The 27,240-nt window shown below is 41.2% G+C and overlaps 2 protein-coding genes across 6 annotated transcripts in view; one reads left to right on the top strand and one right to left on the bottom strand.

The window, feature by feature from the left end:
• CENPP (centromere protein P) overlaps positions 1-27,240 on the top strand; it is a 252,595-nt gene that overhangs the window by 113,587 nt on the left and 111,768 nt on the right. The gene's annotated exons all lie outside the window — the stretch shown is intronic.
• On the bottom strand, positions 885-25,849 carry ASPN (asporin). Of its 2 annotated transcripts, XM_051859178.3 has the most exons (9): positions 25,636-25,849; positions 22,182-22,321; positions 18,584-18,862; positions 15,917-16,029; positions 10,766-10,979; positions 9,519-9,629; positions 4,245-4,338; positions 3,739-3,877; positions 885-2,126 (listed from the first exon to the last, which is right to left on the bottom strand). In XM_051859178.3, exons 3-9 carry the CDS (start codon positions 18,837-18,839, stop codon positions 1,929-1,931), a joined length of 1,125 nt encoding a protein of 374 aa, XP_051715138.1. In that variant the 5' UTR covers positions 18,840-18,862; positions 22,182-22,321; positions 25,636-25,849; the 3' UTR covers positions 885-1,928. The 2 variants fall into 2 exon arrangements, with proteins under 2 accessions (XP_051715138.1, XP_008255097.2); XM_008256875.5 differs by lacking the exon at positions 22,182-22,321.

Raw genomic sequence — 27,240 nt, 5'->3', positions numbered from 1 at the left:
GAAGCACTTGGAACTTTAGAATATTTTAATTTCAGAATGATTACCACTGTTTTATTTTGAAGGACTTGATAATTGTTAGTTTTTCTCAGAAGCCAATAATTGTCCAGTATAATAGTTACCTATACTCCAAGGACCTTTATGGTTCCTACATTCCCATTATTCATTCCTCACAGCAGCCTCATTGATCAGAATTGTCAACTCTACCCAGTACAGAAGTGGAAGCAGGTGCCAGAGTGGTGATTTGCCCAGCTTGTTCCTGATCCCTGGGCTCTTCCTGTTCTGTCACTCCTGTTGGTACCTTCATTACTTTAATCACACTGCAATCTCCCCTCCACAATTGGTAGTCAGACCTCTTTCATTTTAGAAATTAAGTCAATTTCCTCTGGAGTACTTGTTCTGAAGCAGCTGAGGTCCTACTCCAGCTTCTGCCCCAGGACATCTTCAGACCTGCTGATGGTCACAGCTGGGAGGCAGAATGCCAGCATGATTGGCATCTAGTAGCTGGAGCCTGGGGTGCTGCTTGATGGCCTAACCACCAGAAATATCTGACTCAAGTAACCAATGCAATAGTGTAAACTTAGGTGGCCCTGCTCTAAAGAATGAGACACTATTTACCATTCTTAGAGTTGAAATCCAAACCCTCCATCCCTGCTTACACGTCTGTAACGTTATTTTCCCTCTCCCAAAATCATTTAAAATCTATTTCTTGAGGTAGTTTAACCTAAAGGTGATTGTCTTTTGTAGCAAAGGAACTACATGATTTTGCAGTTAATAAGAATAAGCATTAATACTGCCCTAAAAACGTTATACATAAATAAGAGTTTTCTGAAAAGTAGTTTATGTTCCTAGATAGACAAAGGAAAAATTAAACCAAAGCACAAATATTTTATTTCAAACCAACATTTTTAATGATCTCATTTTCTAATTTACTTATGTTGAATACCCATAAAAATACATAAAATATTTCTTTTATACAGAATTGTCAGGTTTTCCTGTTTTATATGATGCTCTCCTATTGTATTACCGATGCGGTTCTCATAGTTACCTCTGCTGTGGAGGTTTAGGAGACAGTCTGGTGTAAAATCGATAGTGTTCAGACTCATCCTAGCAAGGTCCTCCAGAGCGACATCCTGAAGATACTCCTTAGAGTTGAGGTGTCAGTGTTATATAATCTAACAATTGACATGCTATTAAAGCTTATAGTAACTGATAGTTAAAAATGTGTTACAAATTTATATAAACACTCACTATGCACTTTTACAGAGGTTTTATAATCAGGTAAAAATAATTAAGAAATTTGTTATAAAACCAGCTGTTAGTGAATAGCATCTGTTGAGTTGATAATTAACACTTACTGAAGGCGTTATTATTATAAGAAGTTAGTTTTAATAAAAGAAAAGTTCTAAGACATGAGAATTTCAGTATGATTATATCAAACTGTAATTCAACATGATTAGAAATATTACAGTACTACTCAAGTTATTAAAGAAAGGATAAGATTAGTATGATATACTCTTCAAATAACTGTCCGTGTCCATTATGTTTTTCTATCAGCAAATGAAAGAGCACAAACGTTGCTAAGTCAAGCATTCCATTTACAGTACAGTTCTTTTAAAAATGCACATAATAAGAAGGGTTAAATACTGAATGTCTTTTTCTGCTACTGAGAAAGGAATGTTCAAGCCAAGAGATTGATGCAAAATCATTTGTATATGAAAAGAAGCTGTGTTAGATGCTTGTTTCTCTTAATCCTTATATATGAATGGCTTGGCAAAATTTTGTTGAAATTTTTTGTCATAAAACATCAGTGGACTTGCCACTTGAGACAGATCTTAGCTTGTATGTAAAATACCACCATTATTAATAGAGTTCAAGTATTCCAAATGTAAAGATTTTTTAATTTTATATTAAATGGACATGAGTAATTATTACTTTCTGAAGTTCGCAAGCTGAACGCTCATTCTGCTCAAAACACAGCGAAATGTTGCAGGTTGTATTTCCCAGTAATTTACCGGGTTGTTGGATAAGCTTATTGCACTGTACAAAGATTTCTTCATCTTTGGCATTGTTGGACAGAAGTCATTCACTCCCACTTTCGTAATGGAATTAGAATGAAGGAAGATTATCTGTTGTAATAGGAAAAAAGAATGGATTAAAATGCCCATCAATGTAAAAGGAAGAGACTGTTTATAGTCTGCATTTGTGGATTTATTCATCTGTTATTTTACATTGATTTGAATGTATTTTCTTTTCAAATAGATGCACTCATTTATGCAGATTAAATTCTGTATAATGACTCAGACTTGTCTCTTATTCAATAAAATGTTCTGGGAGTGAGGAGTGGCATGGTATTCATGTAAGGCCAAGAGCATACTCCCTGGTCACTTGAACCATTTTCTCTCTCTCACTCTTTCTCTGTTCCACACACACACACATACACAGTTATTTGTGTGCCATATTTACAGCAGGGCATTCAAAAAGTGTTAGGAATGAGCAGAAGAATGAAATTTAACATTCCAAGAATTAAGCTAGCAATGTGAATATGAAGAAATTGTTAGCTGGCATTTTCTGTGATCAAGGCAAAGAACTGCATTTTTTAAGTTGTTTTATAGAAAGATCTGCCAACATCTTAAATACATATTTGTAATATGGCATCAATAGTCGAATGTTTCACTTGCATAAATGGACAAATCAGAGTTTTATAGATTTCTAAGACATAAAAGCAAATGTCAGCATTTTGGCAAATTAAAAACTAGGAGTCTTTAGTTGACAAAACTGGGATATTAGCTCTGACTGTTAGTTCTAGATTCTGTCCAATCATGGCAACTCCAGGCATTGCTAAAATATTTTAAGTTTGGTGTTCTCCTCTGTCCCGTATTAATTGCAGGGACACCCACATACGCAGGCCATGTTCAGGGAGGTCAAAGCAAGGATACAACCTTGAGATGCACACCTGCCCGTAACACATCCATTCCATGGATGTGGCTCAGAGGAGTTCAGTGAGTGGAGTGTGCATGAAGGCAATCTAGAAGAAAAGTGCCCAGCCTTCAGTTTTGTTCTCAGTACGTCTTTTGCTTCTTAGAAGATGAAGATGTTGTACAACAAGTAAAGCATGTGAGCAAAATGGATTGAGATGCAGTGATACCAAGTAGAAATTCCCATAAATGAGAATCAGAGAAATTGTGCAAGTTCTAAAATTATGCACAAATATTGTTTTCACTTTCTGTGACCCATCCTGGTGAGTTAAGAGTTGCCGTAATAGAAGGAAAGGACCTCTAGTAATGACAAAATGTGAACTCATGATCATGACTTCTGTCACTTGTGTATTCTGGTCTGTGTTTATGAAAGAACATACACTTGTGAAACAACACCACACTGATAGGATACCTGAAACTTAATCTTTTGCTCTGCCTTGTGAAGTGTTTCTAGAACAAAAAGACAAAAGATCCTGCCCAGTCCTACCTCTGTGCTGCTACCCCTACCCCCGGAAAGCTGAAACCAGCTGCGCCAGTACCTCTGTGCAGTGGCCCCAACAGTTCCTACAAGAGAAACTGGAAATGGGCATGGGTCCTGGGCTTCTAGGGATGTCTGCATAGAGGCTATTCTTGGAGAACAGCTCATGCAGCCTCGAGAGTTGTCATGCTTGCACAGCCCTGCTGCTTCTTCATGTTTGCTTGAGAAATACTGTGTTTTATGAAAAGCAGAGTGTTAATATCTGTCAAACACAGGATGCCTTACCTGGAGATACTTCAACTCCTGTAATCCAGAAGGGACTTTCTTTAATTTATTGTTCTCCAAGTGTATTTCTCTCACACGTGGTATGTTAGCAAAGCTTCCATTTTCGATGTCTGAGATCCGGTTGTTTCCTAAGCCCAGCCTAAAAATGATAGAAAATACATCACCTGTTACTCAGGTTTGAAATTAGCTGAAAACATCACAGAGCTTAGTTAGAATATGTGCTTACCCTGATTTTATGTATGCCCAAAGAAAGGTATTACCTTGCTTTACTTAATAACCTGCTTCAGTGTGCAGCAGCTGTCTCAGCTGTCAGAAGTTACCTCTGCTACATTCAACCAAAGGGAGATTTGAAAAGCGCCCTCTTCCTCCTCCTGCTTGGTGGGCCTCTCATTGGTCCAGACAACAGCAAAAGCGCTCTCAGGCCCTCCACTCTCCGGGGCAGCAGTGGCAATCTCTGCCTTAGTCGGAAGGACTCACTTCTAAGTTAGTATTTTGGGAACATTTACCTTTGCAGTTCTTTGTATCGCTTGAAATCCTCAAGTTCCACAGTTGAAATTTTATTGTAATCTAAATGAAGCTCCAGTAAAGTTGATGGTAATTCTGATAAGTAAAGAAAACGTGTTAGCTCAAGTAAGATCAAACCCCATTATTTACTTGTCAAGCTTGAGATTGTAGATTTTAGGCAATTGAACTTTGTTGTGGAAAATTTTAACTATACACAAAAATAGGAACTAGTGTTGTAAACCATCCTGTTGCCCAGTATCAACAGTTATACAGTTTTTCTCAATCTTATTTTGTCTACCCCATTATTTATTTATTTATTGACTGACATATTTTTACTTGTTCGTTTTTTTTTTTTTTTTTTTTTTTTTTTTTTTTTTTTTTTTTTTGCTGGAGTCTTTAAAGTCAAATCCCATGTGTAGTGTAACTTTTTTTTTTTAAGATTTTATTTATTTGAGAGGTAGAGTTACAGACAGAGAGGAGAGACAGAGAGAAATGTCTTCCATCCACTGGTTCACTCCCCAAATGGCCACAACGGCCAGAGCTGGGCCTGTCTGAAGCCAGGAGCCTGGTACTCCATCTGAATCTCCCATGTGAGTGCAGGGGCCCAAATACTTGGGCCATCTGCTTTTCTAGGCACATTAACAGAGAGCTGGATTGGAAGTGGAGCAGCCGGGACTTGAATAGGTGCCCATATGGAATGTCAGCGCCACAGGCGGAGGCTTAGCCTACTATGCTGGTCCCATTGTAGAGTAATTTCACAAGTAAATTCTTTACTTGATGTATCTAACAGATAAGGTCATTCTCTTCTTTTTTTTAATTAAGACATAAGACCATCAATTATCACATCATACAGAATCAACAATAATTTTTTACTGTCATCTAATATTCAGTTGTCTCAGATATATCCTTTTAAAGCTAATTTGTTCAAGTCCAGGATCCAAAAAACATAATACATTTGGTTCTTATCTCAGAATCTCTGTTTTTCTACATTGTATGTCTCCTTTTCTTTCCTTCTTTTACTGATTGGTTTCAAATTTTAATTTACTTAAGATACTTGTTTTTTGGATTTGGCTGACCATTTCTGTATGACACCACTGACCAGGATTCTCTATGCCCTTACTTCTTATGATCCAGAGGCAGGATCTGATTTAGATGGAGCACCTCTCACCTGGTAGTTTTAGCATTTGTGATTGCCACTTTCATCCATTCTTCCATTCTTTGATTAGGAATTAGAAAATGGTGACTTTTTATTTTGTGGTTCTTCATGGTTTCATTAGCTGAGATTCTCTAAAGAATTTTCCCTCATCAGTTATTTAGTTACTTTGTTTTTTTTTTTTTTTTGAAATTCAGATAACTTTATTTAAATTGAAAATTATTAAAATTGCATTTAAAGAACGTTGTTATAAAAATCACGAGTATTTAAGTAAGGCAGAGTATTCCTAGGTTAACAAGACCAGATTTAACTTTGGGTTATTTAGTTACTTTGTAATACAGTTTTTGCAGAAAAAGCAACAAAAAGGCTTTATTTCAAGTGAGGAATTGGTGCAATGCCCAGAGGTAATGAATTTTTTAAATTTTTAATAAACATATGGATTTTTATTATATTGATAGTCAATTTGCATAATTCTAGAAATTTTTAGTAGTTTTTGTTAATTGAGAATCATATCTTCAGTGTTCTAACACCTGGTGGATGCCTTGTGAATATTCCTTCTGTTCTCACACTGCATATTCTGACTCTAGCCCTTCCCAGATGAATTGAGGCTGGAAAGAAAGAGACTGAACAGGAGATTCAGTCAAATTTCATTTCCCCACTCCTATATACAAGCTAGTATTCGCAACCAAAGGTTCTGGGTAGCTAGCTGGGAAGGGCTTTATTTTTTTCAACTCTTGCTGAAACGTTTTCATCCTGTATTAGTGGTAAAGACTGATGAAGAAATTAGAATATCTTGTGAAAAACAGTTGTCTTAAGGGTTGAATTTATTTTGAATTTTATAAATAAATAAGCTGAGAGATTTCTAATGCTTTGAATTCTGAATTGACCTTAACTATATTTCTGGCATGACTTTATGATCCCTCCAGTATGGGAGACAAAGGCTGTGTCCTCAGAGATCGTATATCCTCATTGAGCAGCTCATCATATGTACAAAAAAATCATGCGAGATGTAGATGGTGCTGACTGCCAGCCTGTCGTAGAGTGGATTGTAGGAAATCAAAGAAACAAGACATCTCTGGAAGATTCTGAAGAACTTGAGGGAACTTTCATGTCCCTAGGATATGAGGAAAGCAGAGGAAAGAGTAGAATGTAGCTCCCAGCACAGGGGAGCAGAGATGTGACTGCCAGTCAGTGTTAGCATAAATCTGATTTCAGATGGTCCCTCACCAAAGGAATAGGTAGGGAGACACATACTAACTGGCAGGGGAACCCTGAAAGGTCCATGTCATTTCCTCTGACTAGAGGGGGAATTGCAATGTGCCTGCAGTCAGCTTTCACATTCTAATGAATAAATTATAAAACAAGAACCTTGGGGTAGGCATTTTGGTGCAGCAGGTAAGAGGCCTGCCTCCCAGGTTGGAGTGCTTGAGTTCAGGTCCTGGCTCTGCTTCTGGCTCCAGCTTCCTGCTAATCCACACTCTGAAAGGTAGCAGTGGTAGCCCGAGGACTTGGGTCCCTGCCACCCATGTGAGACCCAGGTTGAGATCCAGGCTCCTGGCTTCAACCTGGCCCAGCACAAGCTATTGCAACCATTTGCAGAATGAAACAGCAGATAGATGATCTCTCTGTCTCCCTCCCAATCCCAGTCTCTGCCTTTCAAATAAAATGAAAATAAATAAAAGTTTTTAAAAAACATTGTGTCTGACCTCAAAATATATTGAAAAAAAGTTTTAACTCACCTCTGAATGTCAAAGGAAGCTTGAGAGCCACACCCTGTAACACGAGTTAGGTCTGTGCACACAGAAAAGCACTTGGCCCTCTGACATTATGTCTGTGCACACAGAGAATGATCACGCGCTGTAGCATACATCTGGTGTCTGCACACAGAGAAAGGCTGGCCCTGCAAGACAGTCAGAAGCAACAGCCCCCGCCCCCCTCATGTGCTGCCTGACCCCACTCTCTGCCTTATCTTCTTTTCCTTGCCCTGACTTCCTTTACTCCATGTCAGCTTCCACCATAGGAAAGGGAGGTTATGTGTTTAACTGAGTGAGTAGAATTTATAATTTGTTGTTCTAAAAATGGAAAGCGGATAAATGTATATAACATTTTAGGTTTCTTATAGAAAAACAGTTACCCCCTTCAAAACTAAATTAAGGTGGCTTTTTACTTTTTTAGTTTTGAATTAAACTATGGGGATATTGAAAGATTGCCACAGGACTAATAATCTCAACTTTTCTCTTTTTTTAAATTTAAGATTTATTTATTTGAAAGAGTTGCAGAGAGAGGGAAAGACAGAGATCTTCCATCTGCTAGTTCACTCCCCTCATGGCTGCAACTGCCAGGGTTGAGCCAGGCCAAAGCCAGGAGCTTCATCCAATCTCCCATGTGGGTGGCAAGGACTTAAGTACTTGGACCATCCTCCACTGCTTTTCCCAGGCCATGAACAGTGAGCTGGATTGAAAGTGGAGTACCTTGGTCTCAAACCGGCACCCAAATGGGATGTCAGCATCCCAGGCAATAGCTTTACCTGCTATGGCACAACACTTGCCCCAGCTGTGTCTTACATTATTTGTTTGTTTTGTTAATCTCTGAATCAGGTGAGAAGTGGAGAGGGTTTATGACAAAGTTGACGCTTTTACTGATAGATTCTAGAGAGCTGTTTGAAAGTGAAAACATGGGGCTGGTGCTGTGGCATAGTAGGTAAGGCCTCTGCCTGCAGTGCTGGCATCCCATATGGGCGCTGGTTTGAGTCCTGCCTGCTCCACTTCCTTTTTTTTTTTTTTTTTTTTTTTTTTTTTTTTTTTTTTTTTTTGACAGAGTTAGACAGTGAGAGAGACAGAGAGAAAGTTCTTCCTTCCGTTGGTTCACACCCCAAATGGCTTGCTATGGCCGGCGCGCTGCGCCAATCCGAAGCCAGGAGCCAGGTGCTTCCTCCTGGTCTCCCATGTGGGGTCAGGGCCCAAGGACTTGAGCCATCCTCCACTGCACTCCCGGGCCACAGCAGAGAGCTGGCCTGGAAGAGGAGCAACCGTGTCTAGAACCCGGGGTGCCAGTGCCGCAGGCAGAGGATTAGCTTAGTGATCTGTGACGCCGGCCTTGCTCCACTTGCTACATGCTGTGGCCTGGGAAGGCAGTAGACAATGGCCCAAGGTCTTGGGCCCCTGCACCCGCGTGGGAGGCCCAGAGGAGGCTCCTGGCTCCTGACTTCAAATGGGCTCAGCTCTGGCTCTTGCGGCCATCTGGGGAATGAGCCAGCAGATGGAAGATTCTCTCTCTCTCTCTCACACGCTCACGCTATCACTCTCACTCTCTATCACTCTCACTTTCTCTCTCTCTCTAGCTCTGCCTTTCAAATAAAGGAAGAATGGAAGGAAAGAAGGAAGGAGAAAACATGTTGTTAATCATAGGGTAGTGGTGGGAGAGAGGAGAAGGAGAGCAAGTTTGGGGGAGCTCATCTGAGGCAAGGAAACCATGACTTTGAATGTGAGTTCCAAGAAAAGCAGCCTGGCCAGCTAGTTCTCATCCAGCAAACTTGAACAGTTTACTTGGAGGTGCCAGCCTCAGGTCCCATGAAGCCGTGATGATGACAGCAGGGCTCCTCTTGGTAACCAGTGTGTCACAAGGAAATTATTGTGTACCAGGTACACAGACCTGCATGTGGACTCATCAGTCCTCCCAGCACGCCTGGGGACAGGGCCCTTACCTGCAGCCAGAGCTACTCAGGCTGGCTTAACAGGCCCTGCTTGGACCTGCAGCGCCACTGGGTACACGGCTTTAGCTGGTGCTGCCCTCTTCTCTACCGAATTCACCTCCAGTGTACTTCACAGAGTAAGATACAGATGAGTAAATGTCAGCAAAGAGAAGGGAGATAGAAAGTTCACTGCTTCTTAATGTTTATTCTCACTGGGGGACAGTAATAGGACTTGATACTGCAAAGAAACAAAATGCACTACATATGTATGAGAGAGAAAATGCCAAATTTTATACTGCGCTAACCAGATGCACTGGCACACGGATTTTTAATTGCAGTGTTGTTTTGACAGTGTATACTGCACAGTTTACAATATGACATGTAATAATCATTGAAAGATGCGTTTTTAAAATATCTTAAAGCAATACAAACCTTTCGGAATTGAGGTCAGTTTTGCTTCTGCAATTCTGATATGGAACACTGTCACCCCTTCAAATGCCCCTGGCTCTATGCCGTTGTTTTCAAGAGGGTTTGCGCTCATTTCTGTGGGGAGATGACACGGGTTAGCTCACGAAGGAAACTCACCGCAGAGACATCCCACAAGCATTTTGAGCAGTATGAGCCGCATCATTGAGCTACGTGTTCACTCTGCTGTCAGCCTCAGAAAGTACGGCTTTGTACTTTGTAAACTGTAAAATGAATGACATTGTCATCCTTCTCCAGCCTGGAGCTTGGAAAAGGCTTGCTGTAGTAATAATTGTATCAGAATAAAAAGATCTTCCTTCCTGGATTCAAAATGTGTGTGGTGGAGGGAGTGTTTACCCTAGCAGTTAAGACACCAGTTGGCTCCCATATCAAATGCCTGGGTTTGAGTCAGAGCCAAGGATGCTCCTGCTTCCAGCTTCCTGCTCCTGCACAGCTTTGGAGGCAGCAGGGATGGCTCCAGTGATTGGATTGCTACCACCCACAGGGAGGACCTGAATTGAGTTCCTGTTTTCCAGCTTCTGCCCCACCGGAACCCTTACAGGCATTTGGGGAGTGAGCCAGCAGGTGTGAGTTCTTTCTCTCTCTGCCTCTCAAATGATAAAAAGCTTAAAATTTGCACTTTTTAGTGTGCGTTTTGTCTCCTAAACTTATAAATCAGTCAAATTATTTCAGTAGGAAAAATGTAACTTTGACAGGATGCCAGTAAGAGACTGGTAATTGCCAGGCACTTGGTTGAATTAGTGGATAAGTGAATGAGAACCCTGGTTAGGAATTTTTGCGTGGCTAATATGGGAAGATGGCATGACTGTATAATAGAAGCTGGAAGGAAAATATGGTGGAGTTCAAATACAACAACAGAAAAGGTTAGCTACAGTCCAAATAGCATCTGAATTAATTTTATACATTTTGAGTAGTTTATAGAATGCATTAAAATTATACAATGCATTAAATTAATTAAGACTAACCCAGATTCTATTAATGTGATTTTCTGACTGGTGGTCAATTAGGTTTTTCAGAGGTGATTCTTAGTGAATTACAAAAGTCATGTTAAGTACTATAAAGTTTATTTGGCATTTTAATTGGTTTGTAAGTGATTTATCTAGGTAAAGATTTTTAAGTTATTGATAACTAAATGTTCTACATCTGCATGTTGATTATAATTTCAAGATGCCCCATTCATGTGGAAAACTTACCCAAAACGTGTAAAGCATTCATTCCTTTGAATGTGTCCTTTTGTATTTTCTTAACTTTATTATCATGAATTCTGAGTTCTGCTAATGATTTGGGAAGGTTAAGTGGTATTTCACTTAGTTGATTGTGGGACAAATAGAGCCTTCGCAACTTTTTTGTGGTTAGAAAGGTTTTTGGATGAATCTTTGTTAGCTTGTTGTTGTTCAGAATCAAAGCCTGGATAAAGCATAAAAAGTTTTACATTAGGAAGTGGATTTGATTTACTGGTATTCTACCATGATTAGTCAGTCATGGAAATCAATGTGATTTATGTCATTTGTGTTCTTGATCACCATGTAAAAAATTTCCCAGACAATCCTAAGCTTGCAAAAAAAATTTTTTTTACTACTGAGTTGGAATGGTGCAAAGATTTGGTAATTGTGCTTGCACCCTTGGGTTATGCACACATTTAACTTTATATGCACACTCATCTTTTTATCTTTGGGTAGGTGATACATTTACATGGTTGAAGCTTCCACCTGTACCCAGCCATTCCTGGAAGTGAACAACCATATTATCTTGCTCATATCTTAGAATCCTATATACTCTACAAAATTGTGTTTAGTGCACATCAAATATGTAATTGCATGATTTTATCTACTTTTCTAGCCTCTCTTCTTTCATGTGTACAGTATTTTCCATTTTGCCCAGAATAGAGGCCTACCTACTGTGGAGGGACCCTTAGCATTCTGTCCCATTTTCAAGTCTTGGGGAGATAATAAAGAATGGATCCTGAGAAACACCTTCTCAGCTCCATGGGTATTTCTCAGGGAACACCTGCCAGAAGAGATCTAACCCCAGGAGTAAAGAGCTTGATCTGTGCAACTGTCCTCTCTCATCAAGTTTTTTGTAACATACCATGCTTGGTGACAAGTGTCTCAGTCTGCTGGAATGTACAAACTAGAACCGAAACTGGCAAGTCATGGACAAACTGGGACACCTTGGTCATCCTAGTAACTATTTTCATTTTGCAAAATGGGCATAGCTTTCTCCTTGCCAGATTTTGTAGAAACAATTTTCAGTGTTTACCAAGGACGACGACAAGTAACTTAGCAGTTTCAGTACCTCTGTATCTGCTCTCCTAATCCAGATCACGTCATTCTGCACGGACCCAGTCTGCAATGGTGTTCCCACTGTTTGCAGACAGAGGAAAGGCTCCTTCTTGGTGTTGCTCACAGTGGTGGTAACTTTTCATGGCAGAGACAGACACACTTGGGCTACTGGGTAAATTCCCTCCATCAACATTAATCTCGCTCTCAGCCCTTAGTACTGCCTTCTCTCACTCTTCTTCCAGATAGATTGGCACTGTTAGATCATGCCCAGTGCTGTCACAGACTGGTAAAGGACACTCCTTTCTGATGATGATACTACCAAAAGCATGCTCCCTTCCTTTAGTTACATTGAAAAATGAGAGGAGATTTAACAAGCTGGTGGATCACAAAGGGGGGTTGTTAAATCTCCTTGATCTCTTAAGCAAGGAGCTAGCTGGCTGTGCTCTCACTGTTGGTTTCTACGTGAACATTACCCAAGTGGCTGTCCCAAGACCTAAATTCATTATTAACACACAGTGTTGTCATACATAAAGACAGAAGTGAGAAAAGTATAGCTTCTGAATGTGTCCCGGGACCTCGCGCACTCTCTACTTGTGTTGTCCTCTATATGAGAGGCTGAACATGAACCAGCAACTGGAATATAACATGAAGAATTGGAAAATGTCTAAACATTTTTGATCTCCTTAAAGAAGGTATCTGATAATTATCATAAATGTTTTGTAAATATCTCCACAATGCAAGTATAAAGCAACTACTTTATGGGGGAGTGGGTATTGTGGTACAGTTTGTTAGATTGCCACTTGCAATGCCAGAATCCCATATCAGAGCTGCCCCATTTCCAATCCAGCTCCATGCTAACGTCAGTGGAAGGTAACCCAAGTACTTTACCCCCGACCACCTATGTTAAAGACTAGGGGCCGGCTCCGCGGCTCAATAGGCCTGTGGCACCAGCACACCAGGTTCTAGTCCCGGTCAGGGCGCCGGATTTTGTCCCGGTTGCCCCTCTTCCAGTCCAGCTCTCTGCTGTGGCCAGGGAGTGCAGTGGAGGATGGCCCAAGTGCTTGGGCCCTGCACCCACATTGGAGACCAAAAGAAGCACCTGGCCCCTGGCTTCAGATCAGCACGGTGCGCCGGCTGCAGCGCGCTGGCCTCAGCGGCCACTGGAGGACAAACCAACAGTAAAGGAAGACCTTTCTCCCTGTCTCTCTCTCACTGTCCACTCTGCCTGTCAAAAAATAAAAAAATTAAAAAAAAATAAAAATTGAAAAAAGGACTAGGATGGAGTTCCTAGATTCCATCTTTGGCCTGCCCCAGACCTGGCTGTTGACAGCCGTTTGAGGAGTGAGCCAGTGGATGGAAAATCTCCCTCTCTTTGTGTTACTTTGCCTTTCTCTGTGTTACTTTGACTTTAAAGTAAACAAATAAATAAACGTTTTTTTAATGCTTCATGGGGTAGGCCTTTTGCCCAGCAATGAAGATGCTGGTTAAGATGCTTGTATTTGGGTTCAATTTCAGGTCTGCTCATGTTTTCAGCTCCCTGCTAATGTGCACCTGGGGAGTCAGAAATGATGGCTCAAGTAATTGGGTTCTTGCCACCCACATTGGAGAGCTGGGTTGAATTCCTGGCTCCCAACTTTGCCTAGCTGTTGTGATCATTTGGAGAGTAAATCAGTAGACAGGGGCTCTTGAACTCTCTGCCTCTCAATAAATTTTCAAAAAATTTAATTTTGCATTAGTATGTTGAGTAAAACTGCTAGTACCAACTCAGCAGTAAGACTGGTTGTTAATGGGGTCCTTATACCAGCCTGGCAGTAACACTGGTTATCAGTGAGACCCTACTCTTGCTGAACACCTTGTATGCATTCTGTCTTAACTATTGTCAATTCCAGGCTTTTGACACCCCCCTTAGACCTAAGGAAGGTGAGGCCTCTTCCCAGGGTTAAGCTCATAGGGGAACAGAGGTCTCAGAGCTATCTGGCTCTCAAACACTCACTCCTAAACACAGTGTTGTATAAAACTTGATTAAAAGAAAATAAAGGAGGGGACCACCATTGTGGTGCAGTGGGTTAAACTGCTGTTCATAATGTTGGCATCCCCTGTCAGTACCAATTTGTATCCCAGCTACTCAGCTTCCAATCCAGCTTCTTATTAATGCACCTGCAAAGGCAGTGAAAGATGCCCCCAAATACTTGGGCCTATGCCACCCTTGTGAATGGAGTTCCAGGTTCCTGGCTTCAGCCTAGCCCAATTCTAGCTGTTACAACCATTTGGAGAGTAAACCAGCAGATGGACGATCAATCAATATCTCTGTGTGTGTGTGTGTGTGTGTGTGTTGTGTGTATGTCTCTCTCTCTTACTATGTCTTTCAAAATCAATTTTTTAAAAAATCAAGGGGCCTAGGAAAACTTCCGATGCCATTTAGAGTCTCATTTCCAGAGGATAAATGATTCCCTTTGGACTGTCCCTAGAGCATTAAAATGTAATTAAAAGCTTCATGGCTCTGGTGTTAATGGTGAGATGAGCTACTACTCTGGTTACTAAGGGGTGAAGAGGTGGTAGAGGCATTTCTAGGCTACATTGCCAACTTCTGCTTGGACACTAATCTTGCTCTTCCCTAAAACTTCAATGTTTGAAGTCACTGGGATGGGCTGGGTGGATCCATGGTGGAATCCATTGTGTTGTTTCTGATTGTCTTAATATTGAAGTGAGGCCTGTTATAAAATAAATCTATGGCCTTAAGTTGCTCATTTTTAAACATGTGCAGAAGTTATGTTCCATATGGCTCCTTCCTGAATCTGAGCTATGTGTGCAGTGTGGAGGGAAAGGGACAGACAGTACAGCATGAGGGCCAGGCTCTGCGGGGAGGCTGCTGTGCAGACTTGATGTAGAGACATAGCATCCCTCAGTGTGACTTGCATGTGATCAGTGTGCATGTACTCAGCCCCAGGATGATGGGGAGGCAGGTGACCTCACACCTCTCAGATGGAGGATCGCTTTCTGATGCAGACAGAGCAGGCCTGCAAGGTGGAAGGGCTGACATAGTGAAAGTGTTTCCTCCCTTCTCAACTACAAAATCTTGAGGTGACAGACTATGCATTTGTTTTCTCCAGCACAGGGAAGACAGCCTAGGAGTGGCCTCCCTCCCTCCAGGGCAGTGCAGAGCAGAGCCATTCTGTAGACACACACCTGGCCCAGCGAGGCAGTAGTGGTGCTTAGGGAGGAGATGCCGCCACAGCTGCAGCCATGTCTCAGATTAAGTCAGACATTTTACGTGCTGAGATTTCAGACTCAATGTGTTAAGAAATAATACCCTTTTGAATCATAACATTAAAATGATATTAATAAACATAATGAGGAAAGACGTATTCCTCCTTCTGTCCAGGACAGAAGCTATACACATCTATTTTCTTTTCTTTTCTTGAAAGAGAGAGAGAAAGGGCTTCCTTCCATTGGTTCACTCCCCAAATGGGTGCGACGGCTGGCGCTGTGCTGATCCAAAGCCAGGAGCCAGGCAGTTCCTCCTGGTCTCCCACGCGGGTGCAGGGGCCCAAGCACCCAGGCCATCCTCTACTGCCTTCCCGGGCCACAGCAGAGAGCTGGACTGGAAGAGGAGCAACCAGAACTAGAACCCGGCACCCATGTGGGATGCCAGTGCCACAGGCGAAGGATTAGCCAAGTGAGCCACAGCGCCGGCCCCCACATATCTATTCTATGTGGAATCCTAAGGCACAGATTTCTCACACACTGTACCAGGGACCCTTGTAGAGAGCTGTTCTCGTGTTGGTTTTCATGCATGTGACTCTTACCACCTGAATGGATTGTGGCAGGCTTATTTAAGGGCTAGTAAGGTTTAGCCCATTGCCTTTCACCCAGCTGTTAGCTATAAACATTAGTTGAATTATGTCATTAATTGAATTAAACCTATAATTTTAAATGATGAGAAAATCCTGCTGACTATTCTGTCATTCAGATACATAAAATGAGGACTAATGCAGAATAATTAATCATTTTAGCAGTGATAAAGATTTTCACATAACTATTTAAAAATATGAGCATTCTTACATAGAGTGAAGTGAGTCCCTTGAAGTCGTTTTCTTTGATTTCCTTAATTTTATTGTTTTGAAGGTCAACCATTCGAGTATCAAACGGAATGTTGCTTGGGACTGAAGTCAAACCTGAGAAATAAACACACATGTTATGTGCTAGAGAATCATGCTAAGGCAAAATCACAAATGTGCTAGAAAGGTGCTTTTTTTTTTTTTTTTTTTTTTTTTAGTTTGAGTCTACACTTATCAAAAAGTAGCAGTTGACTTAACTGTTATAATAGGTAAGAAAATCATTGTTTTTTGGAAAGGCCTCGGGTCTTTTCAGGTAACTTGTTTATTGATCTGGCTGTCATCATAGCTGCTCATAAAAGAGGTAACCAGGGTGAAGTACTGTGAGGAGTAAGGCACTGCTTCTGCTGTGCACTTTGGGCTACAGAATGTTAGTTTTTTGTTTGTTTGTTTGTTTTTTTGAAAGCTTTTGTGCTGTGGTAGTGAGAAATTGGAATATGTGGTTCTTAGTCATTTTAGCAAGCCTTAATATGTAAAAACAGTTCTTCAGAAATGGGTAAGTTAGATTATTTGCATGTATATTATCAAAAAATTTACCCATTTTCTTTAGTCAACTCCTCTAGTCTAAATTCTTTGATTTATAGTAATTACTTTAGTATCTAAGTTTGAGGTCTACCTATCACCCTCAGCATCAGTTCAAGATCATAGTGATGTAACTGAAGCACAGGCCTGTCTTTTAGTCACCGTTCCTCTTACAGGTGCAACAGTACCTTTCTTTTCCTTTTTCTCAGAAGTAGGGCTGCTTGCTTCGTGTCTGTGTTGACACTTGAACACTAAATGACTGCAGGACAAACTTTTCTCTCCCTTGGGTTGAAAGCAGTGAGCAGCAAGTTGTCTGGAGAGGGTGGTATGACTACTACTTCCTGCTCACTGTTGGTTCTCCCTGCAGCAGGTATGTATTAGGAGCCTGTAGCCTTCTTGTTTTTCCCAGTGTTTCATTATGAAAATGTTCAGAAAGTGGTAAGAATATTATAGTGAACACTGAGATTCTCACAGTTGGCTTTCTACGTCGGCAGTTTACTGTGTGATATTGTCCTTCCTTTGGTGGTTCTTTTATCGTTTTAAGGGCAGGCTGTAGAAACTAGCATACTTTTGATAGGAGTGTCTTCACTCCTGAAGGGCAGTCATGCATTTAATCACCTCAGATTGAAGAACAGAATATCCACTTATCCTAAATTTCAGCATTCTGCTCTACAAGCCCTATGTACTTCCTTCTGCACTTGACTGTATAGAGAGGAAAGTACCTATGTCGCTGTTTGAAGAAATTGAACCGTAGATAGGGAGAAGAAAGAGGGTAACTGAAGTTATCAAAGTATGTCAGTTTTGCTCATGAGAATAGATTAATTTTGTCATATTTATAGAAATGGGTTATTTTGGTTTCAGAAAATGAAGAGGAAGTCATGGGGAAGGGAACCCGGAGATTCTGCAGAAAGAATCCTCCTTGTAACACAGGCTTTGACAAATGCATTCCTCCCACCTGCCCCTGATGACTTTGAAACCCTGGGGAAAAAAATCTCATTTCCTGAGGCAGGAACAGTGGCAAACCAGCCCTTTTTGGTCTTGTCATAGAGGAGGTGGTGTGCACATCTGCTCAGATAAGCTCTGGAAGTATCCCTAAGGGCCGTCAGCCTTTGCATGGAAGCTAAAGCCAGGTCTCAGCTTTCATAGTGGCGCTGGTCTCAGCGTCCCCTGTTTTGGACATATCTGGGCACAGCTCTGAATGTGCACTCCTCCCCACTCCCACGCAGCATGTGAGATATTCTCCAATGCTCCCTCTTGAGAAGAATTAGAAACAAAGTGCACTCACCAGGGAATTTTTAATTTAAATTTAAAAGAGAATTTAATTGAAGCATCTCTTTTCTAGGCAATGCTTAAAAAAAAAAAAAGATTTATTGATTTTTTTGAAGGCCAGTTACAGAGAGGAAGATAGAGAGACTGCCCAAATGGCTGCAGAAGCCAGGTGTTGCTTCCATGATTCCCACGTGGGTACAGAGAACCAAGGTCTTGGGCCTTCCTCTGCTTTTTTCCCAGGCACATTATCAGAGAGCTGGATCAGAAATATAGCAGCCAGGAAATGAACTGGTGCCCATATGGGATGACAGCACTGTAAGTGGTCCCTTAACCCACTATACCACAGCAGCGGCCCCACTTTTCTAGACAATTCTAAACCCAAGTCATTCAAAAGAAATAGAGCATTATCTTTAAAGTGTCTAGGTTAGAGATTTCATAAACTCTATAACCCATTTCATTGTCTGAACAGGCAATGGAATTCCACTAGAAAGTACAATCTCAACCTGCTAACACCCTATAATGAAACTGCAGCAAAATCTGTTTTCTTTGAAGGAAATTAAAAGGTAGCATTTTGATTTAATTTAAGAAGGGAAAGAAATGTTCCAGATATAATATTCCCATTGTTTTTCTCAGATTTTCTTGATTTTAAAAGTAAGTTTGGATGTACTTACGGTTTGCTATCTTCATCTAAAATTTTAAATGAAAAATCCTTTTGCCAGTAATTTTTGCAGTTTCAGTGAGGACTTTTTCTGTCCTTTTAATTAGTGAGAATAACTGTTTCTCAGAAAACAAAAACAATAGAAAGTTGATTTATATTCCCTACCTAGATCAGAACAGTGCACAACTCGTGAATAGCATTGGCATCCAAATGGGCACGTTGGAAACAGATCGAATGGGAAAAATGGATGGACTGTCTCTTTGGTTGGAAACACAGAGTTGTCGTCGTCATTGTCATCATCGTCTTCCATGTCTTCCATGTCCTTCAGCATCATGTTTTTCAGGGTCAGATGTGAAGGGCTGAGGAGAGGTTTGGCAGAGCACAAAGCAGCCAGGAGCAACAGGAATACACTTTCCTTCATGGTGAATTGTGTGGAGAGTCAACCTAGGACCAGACAAACATGGAGTACTCAAAAGAGCCTGCATCTGGCAGAGCGATGAAAAGGCATTCTTATCCATTGCTAGGTAGTTTGGAGCAACTTTATAACACGTTTTGGAAAGCAAAATGCATAGGGAGTTTTAAAAATCTGTTTTTCATTCAATAATTCTACTTTTTATAATCTAATTCCAGGAAATCTAAAGTACACTGACATGCAGAATTAATAGCAAAGAAAAGCTTAAAAACAATTCTGCTTAAAGGGAAATAGTAAAATAAAATAGGGTATATTTATTCCACCAAATAGTTTAGAACCCACAAAATGCTTATAAATATATTTAAAAATGTCAAATATTGTGAAATCAAAAAGGAAACATAAATCCATACATAGTATACTTATAAACACTTAAATAAGCAAACGAAAATAGGCACAGATATACCTAATTGATGATATGGTTCTGATGGTAGAACCACAGATATGTTTGTCTTAATTCATTTTTTATAATGAAAAACAAATACTGCTTTTAATTATAAAACTAATACATGTTTTTAAAAAGAAAAGCAGATTATTATACCTAACTCACTAGTCCCAAAATGCTTCCATAATCTTAATATCCACATCCTTTGGACAGCATCTGCAAGTTTTCCTTAACTGGTTTCTCTTCCCAGCCTCACTCTCATCATGGTCAGTTTTTCCACAATGTCATTAGGATATTTTTCGTTCTAATCTATTCCATTGTCTAATACCTGATCCAAACCATCTGATGTCTAGACTAGACGATTCCTTTTTTGTTCATCTTTCCACTGAATTTGTGTGTGTGTGTGTGTGTGTGTGTTTGTTTGTTTTTTGTTTTTGCTGGGGGCTGGGTTGTTTTCAGATGCATTTTCAAAGCTTGCGTGAAGCAGGCAAATGGGAATGAGAGCCTTCAGAGTATAGATAGGTCTGCGGCCCTCTGCTGGCTAATATTCCCACAGGTGTGTTTACATATCAGAGCTTTGAAACTGCCACCCATGAAACTTGTATGTTCTTAGAAACTGTCAAAACATGAAATCATCCAAAATAGGTATAACCCAGGAATGCCTGTTGGTGAGCCCAAGCCTAGTGGGCACCACAAACTCAGCCCCAGCAGAGGGCTTGAGGGATGTCTCAGCCCTGGTCCCCTAGCCACCTGCCAGGCCTGTGCTGCGATAGCACCCACAGCCAAGTCCGGATCAGCCTCAGGAAGACCCAGAAGTCAGCTTTTCTATCTCTCTACAGGATTGCTCTTTCTTGGATTTAAGAATCAGAAGTGAACTCTTTAACTCCTTAAAATATTCACTTGCAAACGGTGTGTCTTTTACTTATCAAAGGAGGGTTAGAAAATCCTGTCATTAGGTGTTAACCTAATCATTACATTATTTTATTCTTTATGTGCTCTGAAAATACAAATGGTGGCGTGACTGTTTGCCCACTAGGTAGCTGGATAGCACCAGCCACATGTTTGTGGTGTTCCTGTGATAATCCACATTCAGTTGCCAGGGAACAGAGGGTAGGACAAATTAAAGATGGCAAAAACTTCTGTATGTTAGTAATCCTATCCTGGATCCCACTTTGAAGTCAATCCTATGGTGGAAACATCAGTTGAAAGCTTCTTCCAGACTTGTATCTCAGAGAAAATGGGGCACAAAGACTTTGCTGGCTCCTCCAGGTTCATCAATGCAGCAGGTGTGGAGCCAGCACCCAGATCTCTGTGTCCCAGCTCCCTGCCTGTGCTACCTGCTGTTGCAGCCCAGTTCTGTTGTCCAGAGAGCTCGAATCTTTCAGACATTGTCATGTCTTCTCACCTAACGACCCACCAATGTCTGTGCTGTACACATCTGTATGGAAGGGGCACCATCTAGCTCAAATCAGGAGAACAGAGAGGGGACTTCGTGGTCAGGTTTGTCCAGTGCAGAGTGAGAGATTTGGCTGGCCACAAAGATCCTGTGGCTTCTGTTGAGCAGCACTGGTGAGAAATCACCTGCTTTAGCAATCACTGTCTTACTGCCCTCAGTCAGGTTGGTCTCCTGGGCTTCATTCCCTCTGCCCATCGTCCCTGTCTCTTCTTTTTGGCCACCTGCCTGACTTGACCCATGATGGTTTTGACCTCATTCTGGGTGGTTCCTGGCTCCCTTGTGCTCTGTTCCCAACTGTGCCTCAGTCTCCAAAATACTCATTCCCCAGGAAATCAGTTTGGTTCACAGAGCTTGTTATTACTTCAGATTTATCTTTTAGGACACAGCTTCTTTTGACCTTCTCTGACCTCAGCAACAAGGGTCTGTCTCTGGCTTTGCTGGAGGTTACTGGAGTGATTCACGGAGTGCTTGTCAGACACCATTATCCCCAGGCACATGTCAGGATGCCGCCTGGGCAGAGGGGAGCAAGTCTCCCCTGCCCCTCTCTCCTACACCTCCCCTCTTAGGAAATAAAAACCTAGTGCCTCCTCAGCTGCTCCAAGGGACCGTTGTGAAATTAACATGTGAATGTCAGGTCATTAATAGAAAGTCACATGAATGACCTACATTAGTACATAAGAACAACAAATAGGCAGTGTCAGCTATATACACGGATGGAGTAGAGGAGAAGGGAAGGATGTCTAACACTAAATGTAGGCAGAGCTCTGAAATTAAAGTTCATTGCTTTGCGTATCTTCTCAGACTCTCAGTTTACTGTTGGATCTGTAGAATTAAAGAAGTCTGTGAGCCTGCATGATAGGGCAGATGTTTAAACAGAATGTGCAGACCTAGAGAGAGGGACGGTGGGATTATGACTGAAATATCTTTTTTCTCCTGCATAGTTTTTTTAAAAAAATATTTATGTATTTATTTATTTGAAAGACAGAGTTACAGACAGGCAGAGAGAGAAAAAAGTCTTCCATCCACTGGTTCACTCCCTAAATGGCCATAACGGCTGGAGCTGCGTCTATCCGAAGCCAGGAGCTTCTTCCAGGTCCCCCACATGGGTGCAGGGGCCCAAGGACTTGGGCTGTCCTCTGCTGCTTTCCCAGGCCATAGCAGAGAGCTGGATTGGAAGTGGGGCAGCCAGGACTCGAACTGACGCCCATATGGGATGCCAGCACTGCAGGCTGTGGCTTTACCCACTACACCACAGTGTGGGCCCTTATCCTGCATAGTTTTTCTATTATGTTGCTTTTAATGTATTTTAAGTATCAGTCTGCCAGTAAGATCATCCTTGCCTTGGTCCTGAATGTATGTTTGCTTTTCCTGTCCTTCTGTAGCATCAGACTTAGCATAGGCGGTACCCACTGTTCTGATCTGTTACCTACAAAGGCAAAGCAAAAACACCTACCTGGGAAATTGTTTGGGGTTCATGGTCTCTTGAGGCCTGGCCCCATTTGTTCTGGTCTATAGATGAAGTTTCTATAGTTGACTGGTTGTTTAAGTGTTTCTCACAGAAACTTTGAGCTGTGTGGACTTTAGGTTGCCAGTCTAGACCAGAAAAAGCTATTTAGCACATAATACAACTGAAATATAGAACTAAGAAAACTATGAAACTTTAACATATTCATTTTGTTACACATATATTTTTTAGAGTTCCACATGGGGTGCCAAGGACATTTCTTGGTTTTCCTTGTGGCCTGGCAGCGTATGTGGGGGCTGCCTCACTCAAGTGCATGCCATGGGCTGATGGCCCAGATCTACCACCACCAACACCCCCCTGTCCCCCCTCTTCCCATGGCTAGGTACCTCAGCAAACGCAGAAGACTCCCCTGTGGCTTCAGGTTCTGAATGAGGAGCAGAAGGGAAGCTGAGAGTACAACGGGAAGGCACCCAGGGCAGACAAGGAAGAGTGGGCCCAGGTGGACTGGCTTCTCTACCTCCTGCCTCTGGGTACTGACTAGCCCACCTCTTTCTTAGACTGAGTTTCATGAGACCCTCTCTGCCTTTACTCAAAATCAAAGTAGAATGAAAATATGAATTTAGACTTCTGCCTGCTAGCCTTACATAGTAGCGCTGTCTACAGTAGTGGGGACCACGTCCATGGCTGTTGATTGAGGCAGCCACTTCTGCATGAGTTGTCTTGCTCTTCCCTGCCAAGTGAAAGGTAAGAAGTGGAGACCTATGGAAATAGGGAATGTCACGTAGAGGAAGCTCCTGCAGGTCATGTGGGTTCCAGAATATCCTAGATCAGGGAGCGCATCGACTCTGCACAGTGAAGGACTCCCAGGGAGCACCTTGAGGCAGTCTGAGCCTTAGAAAAGGCTTTGGCACAGAGACCAAGAATGTCTTCTGGCAAATTCTTTTTGCTGTGCTATTCTGTCTTCTGTCAGCCATATAAAATTAATCTTTTGAATTCGCCCATCCTGGCTTCTTGCAAAGAAAACTGGGACAACCCTGACTGCATGAGGAATTCACCATTTACATCTGCTGAGGGTGCTGAGTCTCCCACGGCCTTGATCAGTGCAAGTGACTGCAGGTCCTGCCCTCTCCCTGCTGCTGCTGTGGGGTTGTTTACCAACAGAGAGACACTGGGATGGCCTGAAGGAAGCAAGGGGAGCCTTTCAAGGGGAGCTTTTTCATGTTATTCAGGAAGAAGGTGCAGAGTATGCTCACTTAAACCGATACAGCTTTTAGTTTATTTTGAAATTTTGAGTGTATTAATATGGTTTGAACTCTGTTTTATTAGCCTTGACAGCCCTCACGTTATGCTATTTTTAAAACTGTAAGAAATATTTATGTCTTGCTCTCAGGAAGACTTGCTATTTCCCAGATTTAGACGAGTTTCACCAGTGGTTTCTCCCTGGCAAGCTTTGGATTTGGTTTCAGGTTTCTCTTCATCAGATTGCTATTTGGAATGCAGTGCTGCTGCTGTGCCTAATAAATCAGAGCGGCTCAGAGCTAGGAGGTATCTGCAGGGCTTTCCTCCCAGGGCCGCCTTCCTGCAGACAAGGCGCTGGGCGCCGAGACGAGGGCCATGCAGAACTCCCAGGCGACCTCCTCCATGTGTATTTTAATCTCATAGTTACTTCCGGAGTGTAAACAAACTTTCCTCTGGAAAAGGCAGAAGGTTTGGCCAGTTTCTCAGAGTTTGTAATAGGACTGAAAATATAGCTAAATAGTATATAAGCTCCCTTCTTACCACTTAGCTGGTCTACAAGCTTGGAATGGAAAATTTGTCTAAGGAAATGGTATTTCCTCTCAGACACTTATTAAGTAAATAAGTCACTGTACTTTTAAATCCCACATTTAAAGATCTGCTGGGCAACTTTTCTCCTTTGCATAAACATTTCTTTCCGTTCATAAGGCCAGTGGTAGCTACCATATAAATGTGTCAGCATGCTTTATACATCTCACAGCAAGAATCCAAACTAAATTCAGCTATAAGCAAGGCATAGCCTTGTAAGCTAACAAAGACCTAACATACATTTGGACACTTTTTCATGGTACCATTTGTTCTTGAATATTGATACTTTTAAAGAAAACACTCTTGTCGAAGAAGTAATTAATTTTATCTAGAAGTACAAATTGCACTCTGAGTAAAGAACTTTTGGCTGTCTTTCCTTTTATACCAATTTTTATATTTGATCATCTGTTTTAGTATGTCTAGCAACCTAGTTGCTGTCTTAAAAACAAAAAACCTCCCCATTTTTCTAATGTTTCCTCAGTGCCTTAAGACTTACGCTTATTTAATCTGTTTTGCCTTACACCTCAGATGAGGAATCAGAATACTCATTTTAAGGTAGCACCCAGTTGTAACAGAAACTGGCCCCTCCTCCTCTGTACTCCTGCACTGTGTTGCTTAATGCCAAAAACAAATGTCTAGATGCTTTCACAGGGGTGTGGGCTGTGATTTCTTTTCCCTCCTTTCTTTCTTAACTCTGTGATTCTTGTAGAATTTAAAAAAAAAAAAAAAAAAAAAAACTTTAGAGATACAAACCCCCTCAGGTTCTTTGTGACTCAGTCTCCACCCCAAGTGGCCATGGTTTCTTGGCTGCCACACCTCTAAGTGGTTAACATGGTGGAGTGCTGTGCTCTGTATTGAATTCATTCTTCAATTTGTTTCAATCCAGGTTTAATCAAACATTTAGTTTGGGTTGAGGGAGGACAGATGAAATCCTTGAGCATGTTAAATTCTGACTGTGGAGTTTGTGCACAGAAATCTCTAATATAGAGCTAGTTTAACTATTGCTGATAAGTACTCTTTCTTGGCATTCTGAGAATTTCTATCCTGAGCTCTTTCTTGGAATTATGAGGATTTCTGTCCTAACTATCCAGTACCATTTTATTACATAAGAATAAGGAGGACATTTATTGAGGGAAAATATGGATATTTAAATGTGTAAGTAAAAATTACATTTGAATTATTCACATTTTTAAATTACATTAGAAAAGTTTTATACTTTGAAAGAAATATTTACTGTTTTATTTAGTGTATCTGTGATATCCCTAAACTTCACTACCATTAATTATTAATGCTATTTTCCTAGAAGGACATATTAAAATTTTTATTTAAATGATTTTCTAAAATAAAATAAGTCAGGTTAACATTTATGGTAAAGCATATTGACAGGTTTTCACTTAGTTATAAATAGTCATAATTATATTTCAAATAAATCAATTATGCATAGACTAGATTAATTTTGAACACAAAGTTAGGTTTGTGTTAAAGCTGCTGATTTTTAAGAAATCAGAGATAAGCTTTAAATTTTAATATTATTTACAGACATTTACTAGTAACATTAATGTCTCCTTAGCATTGACTATAAAGTAATTATACATGTAAGGCAGACATGAAAACATACCTTATTGAAAGAGAGTAGTCCTCTTGAAAGTAGAACTTACCCACCATGTACTACTCGTCTTAATATAAATGTTCCCAGGTACTGCTTAGGCAGCAGAGATGAGAAGGTGTTGCATTTAAAAGAAAAAGCACCCTGCAGCACAGTCTGGTGTGCTGCACCCTGGGTGATGCTGGAGTAAACTGCTGCCACAGATTAGTCCATGTTAGGACTGAGCAGTGAGATTAAAACTCGTTACTGCTCATATGTTTTCCATCACTGTCTGTATCGGAGCCAAGACTTCTAGCTACACTCTAGACGTCTACTGGAAGATTCTAAAAAAAAAGGAGGGGGAGGTGGGAGAGTTTAATAATGCATGGCAACCAGCCATTGAAAGTGCAGTCAGAGTCACTCAAGAAATACCTGATTTGAGAAAATACATAGAAAATTCTTAAGTGAATGAAGGCTTGTGAATTACAACTTTAAAAATCAGACACCCAATATAGACTAGTAAAACATTTCTCAATCTCAGTATTGAGTGCCAACATAATTGAGGTATAAACCCCAGCTCCAGAGGAACCTGAGCAAGGAGCCGTTCTCTTACTTTCTGCTAATGACTGGAGCTATTACATTAAGCATATTTCTCAAGACTTTTTTTTAAAAAAGCCTTTGGCAATAGAGGGCTATTAGCCAGCCACAGGCATTTTGGGAGAAACGGCAGACCAGGCCCTGTGGCTACTGGCTGGCCTATAAAGTGTGGTATGAGACAGCTGCATGTGTCCAGGTGACTCCCTAGGACTCCTATAGCCACTCTCCCTCTGTAAGAGTGTATCAGGTGTGACAGTGCTGGTGATGATTTGAGAGCAGGAAGGTGCCATGCTCGGAAGAAAATCCATATTTGTTTCAACTTTTCTACCTACCCCTCGAGATTGCCCAGGTCCTGCATCGGCTAAGACATGCTTCAATACAAGACAGTTTTCTACTCTAGTGACACTCGCTGGTGTAGGTGACCTGTGCATCACTAGATTGCTATATGAATTTGGATGCCTGCCTGTTTGTGAAGACCTCTTCCAGTGGGTTAGCAGAACTTCTTTCTTGTCATAAAGAATCTGAAGACCCGTGTTCCCAGTCTCAAGAAATGGCCACAGTACTGAAGTGAGCCAGCTATAGTCATGGAGGAATGTGGGGAGCAGGCAGTTGTATCTATTCCCCCCTCACTAAAATAAAAACTCAGCCCTACATCTGTATTCTGGCCCTCAGAAGGCCAGCCCTAAGCATAGCTCAGGACCCACTTCACCCCCACTGACCTGCGGATGGCAGCCATCCTATTTGGGGTAGAGTGCTCATGTACTGTTTGTGCAATTATGTTTTAGTTGCAAATTTCTCTGTTAACTTGATGAATTGAAACATCATGAAAGTATGAAGTGGATCTTACTAATCTTTGTATCCAGGGCATCCAACGTCAGCCCGAATTCCATCCTAGCTTAGTCATAAACAGGAAGCTTTGAGTAAAATCCAATGTGTGCTGCACAACGTGTTGTTTTGTTTTTAACTTTTTGTTGAAGAGTCTATTACAGAATAAAACATCATAATAGTACAGCCTAGTTAATTACACGCTGGTTCTTGATC

The sequence above is a fragment of the Oryctolagus cuniculus genome, chromosome 1 (assembly GCF_051225735.1).
Source record: "Oryctolagus cuniculus isolate XC-2025 breed Fujian yellow rabbit chromosome 1, ASM5122573v1, whole genome shotgun sequence".
NCBI classification, from domain to species: Eukaryota; Metazoa; Chordata; class Mammalia; order Lagomorpha; family Leporidae; genus Oryctolagus; species Oryctolagus cuniculus.
Note: the sequence above shows the minus strand (reverse complement) of the source record. Positions and strands in the feature narration are given on the sequence as shown.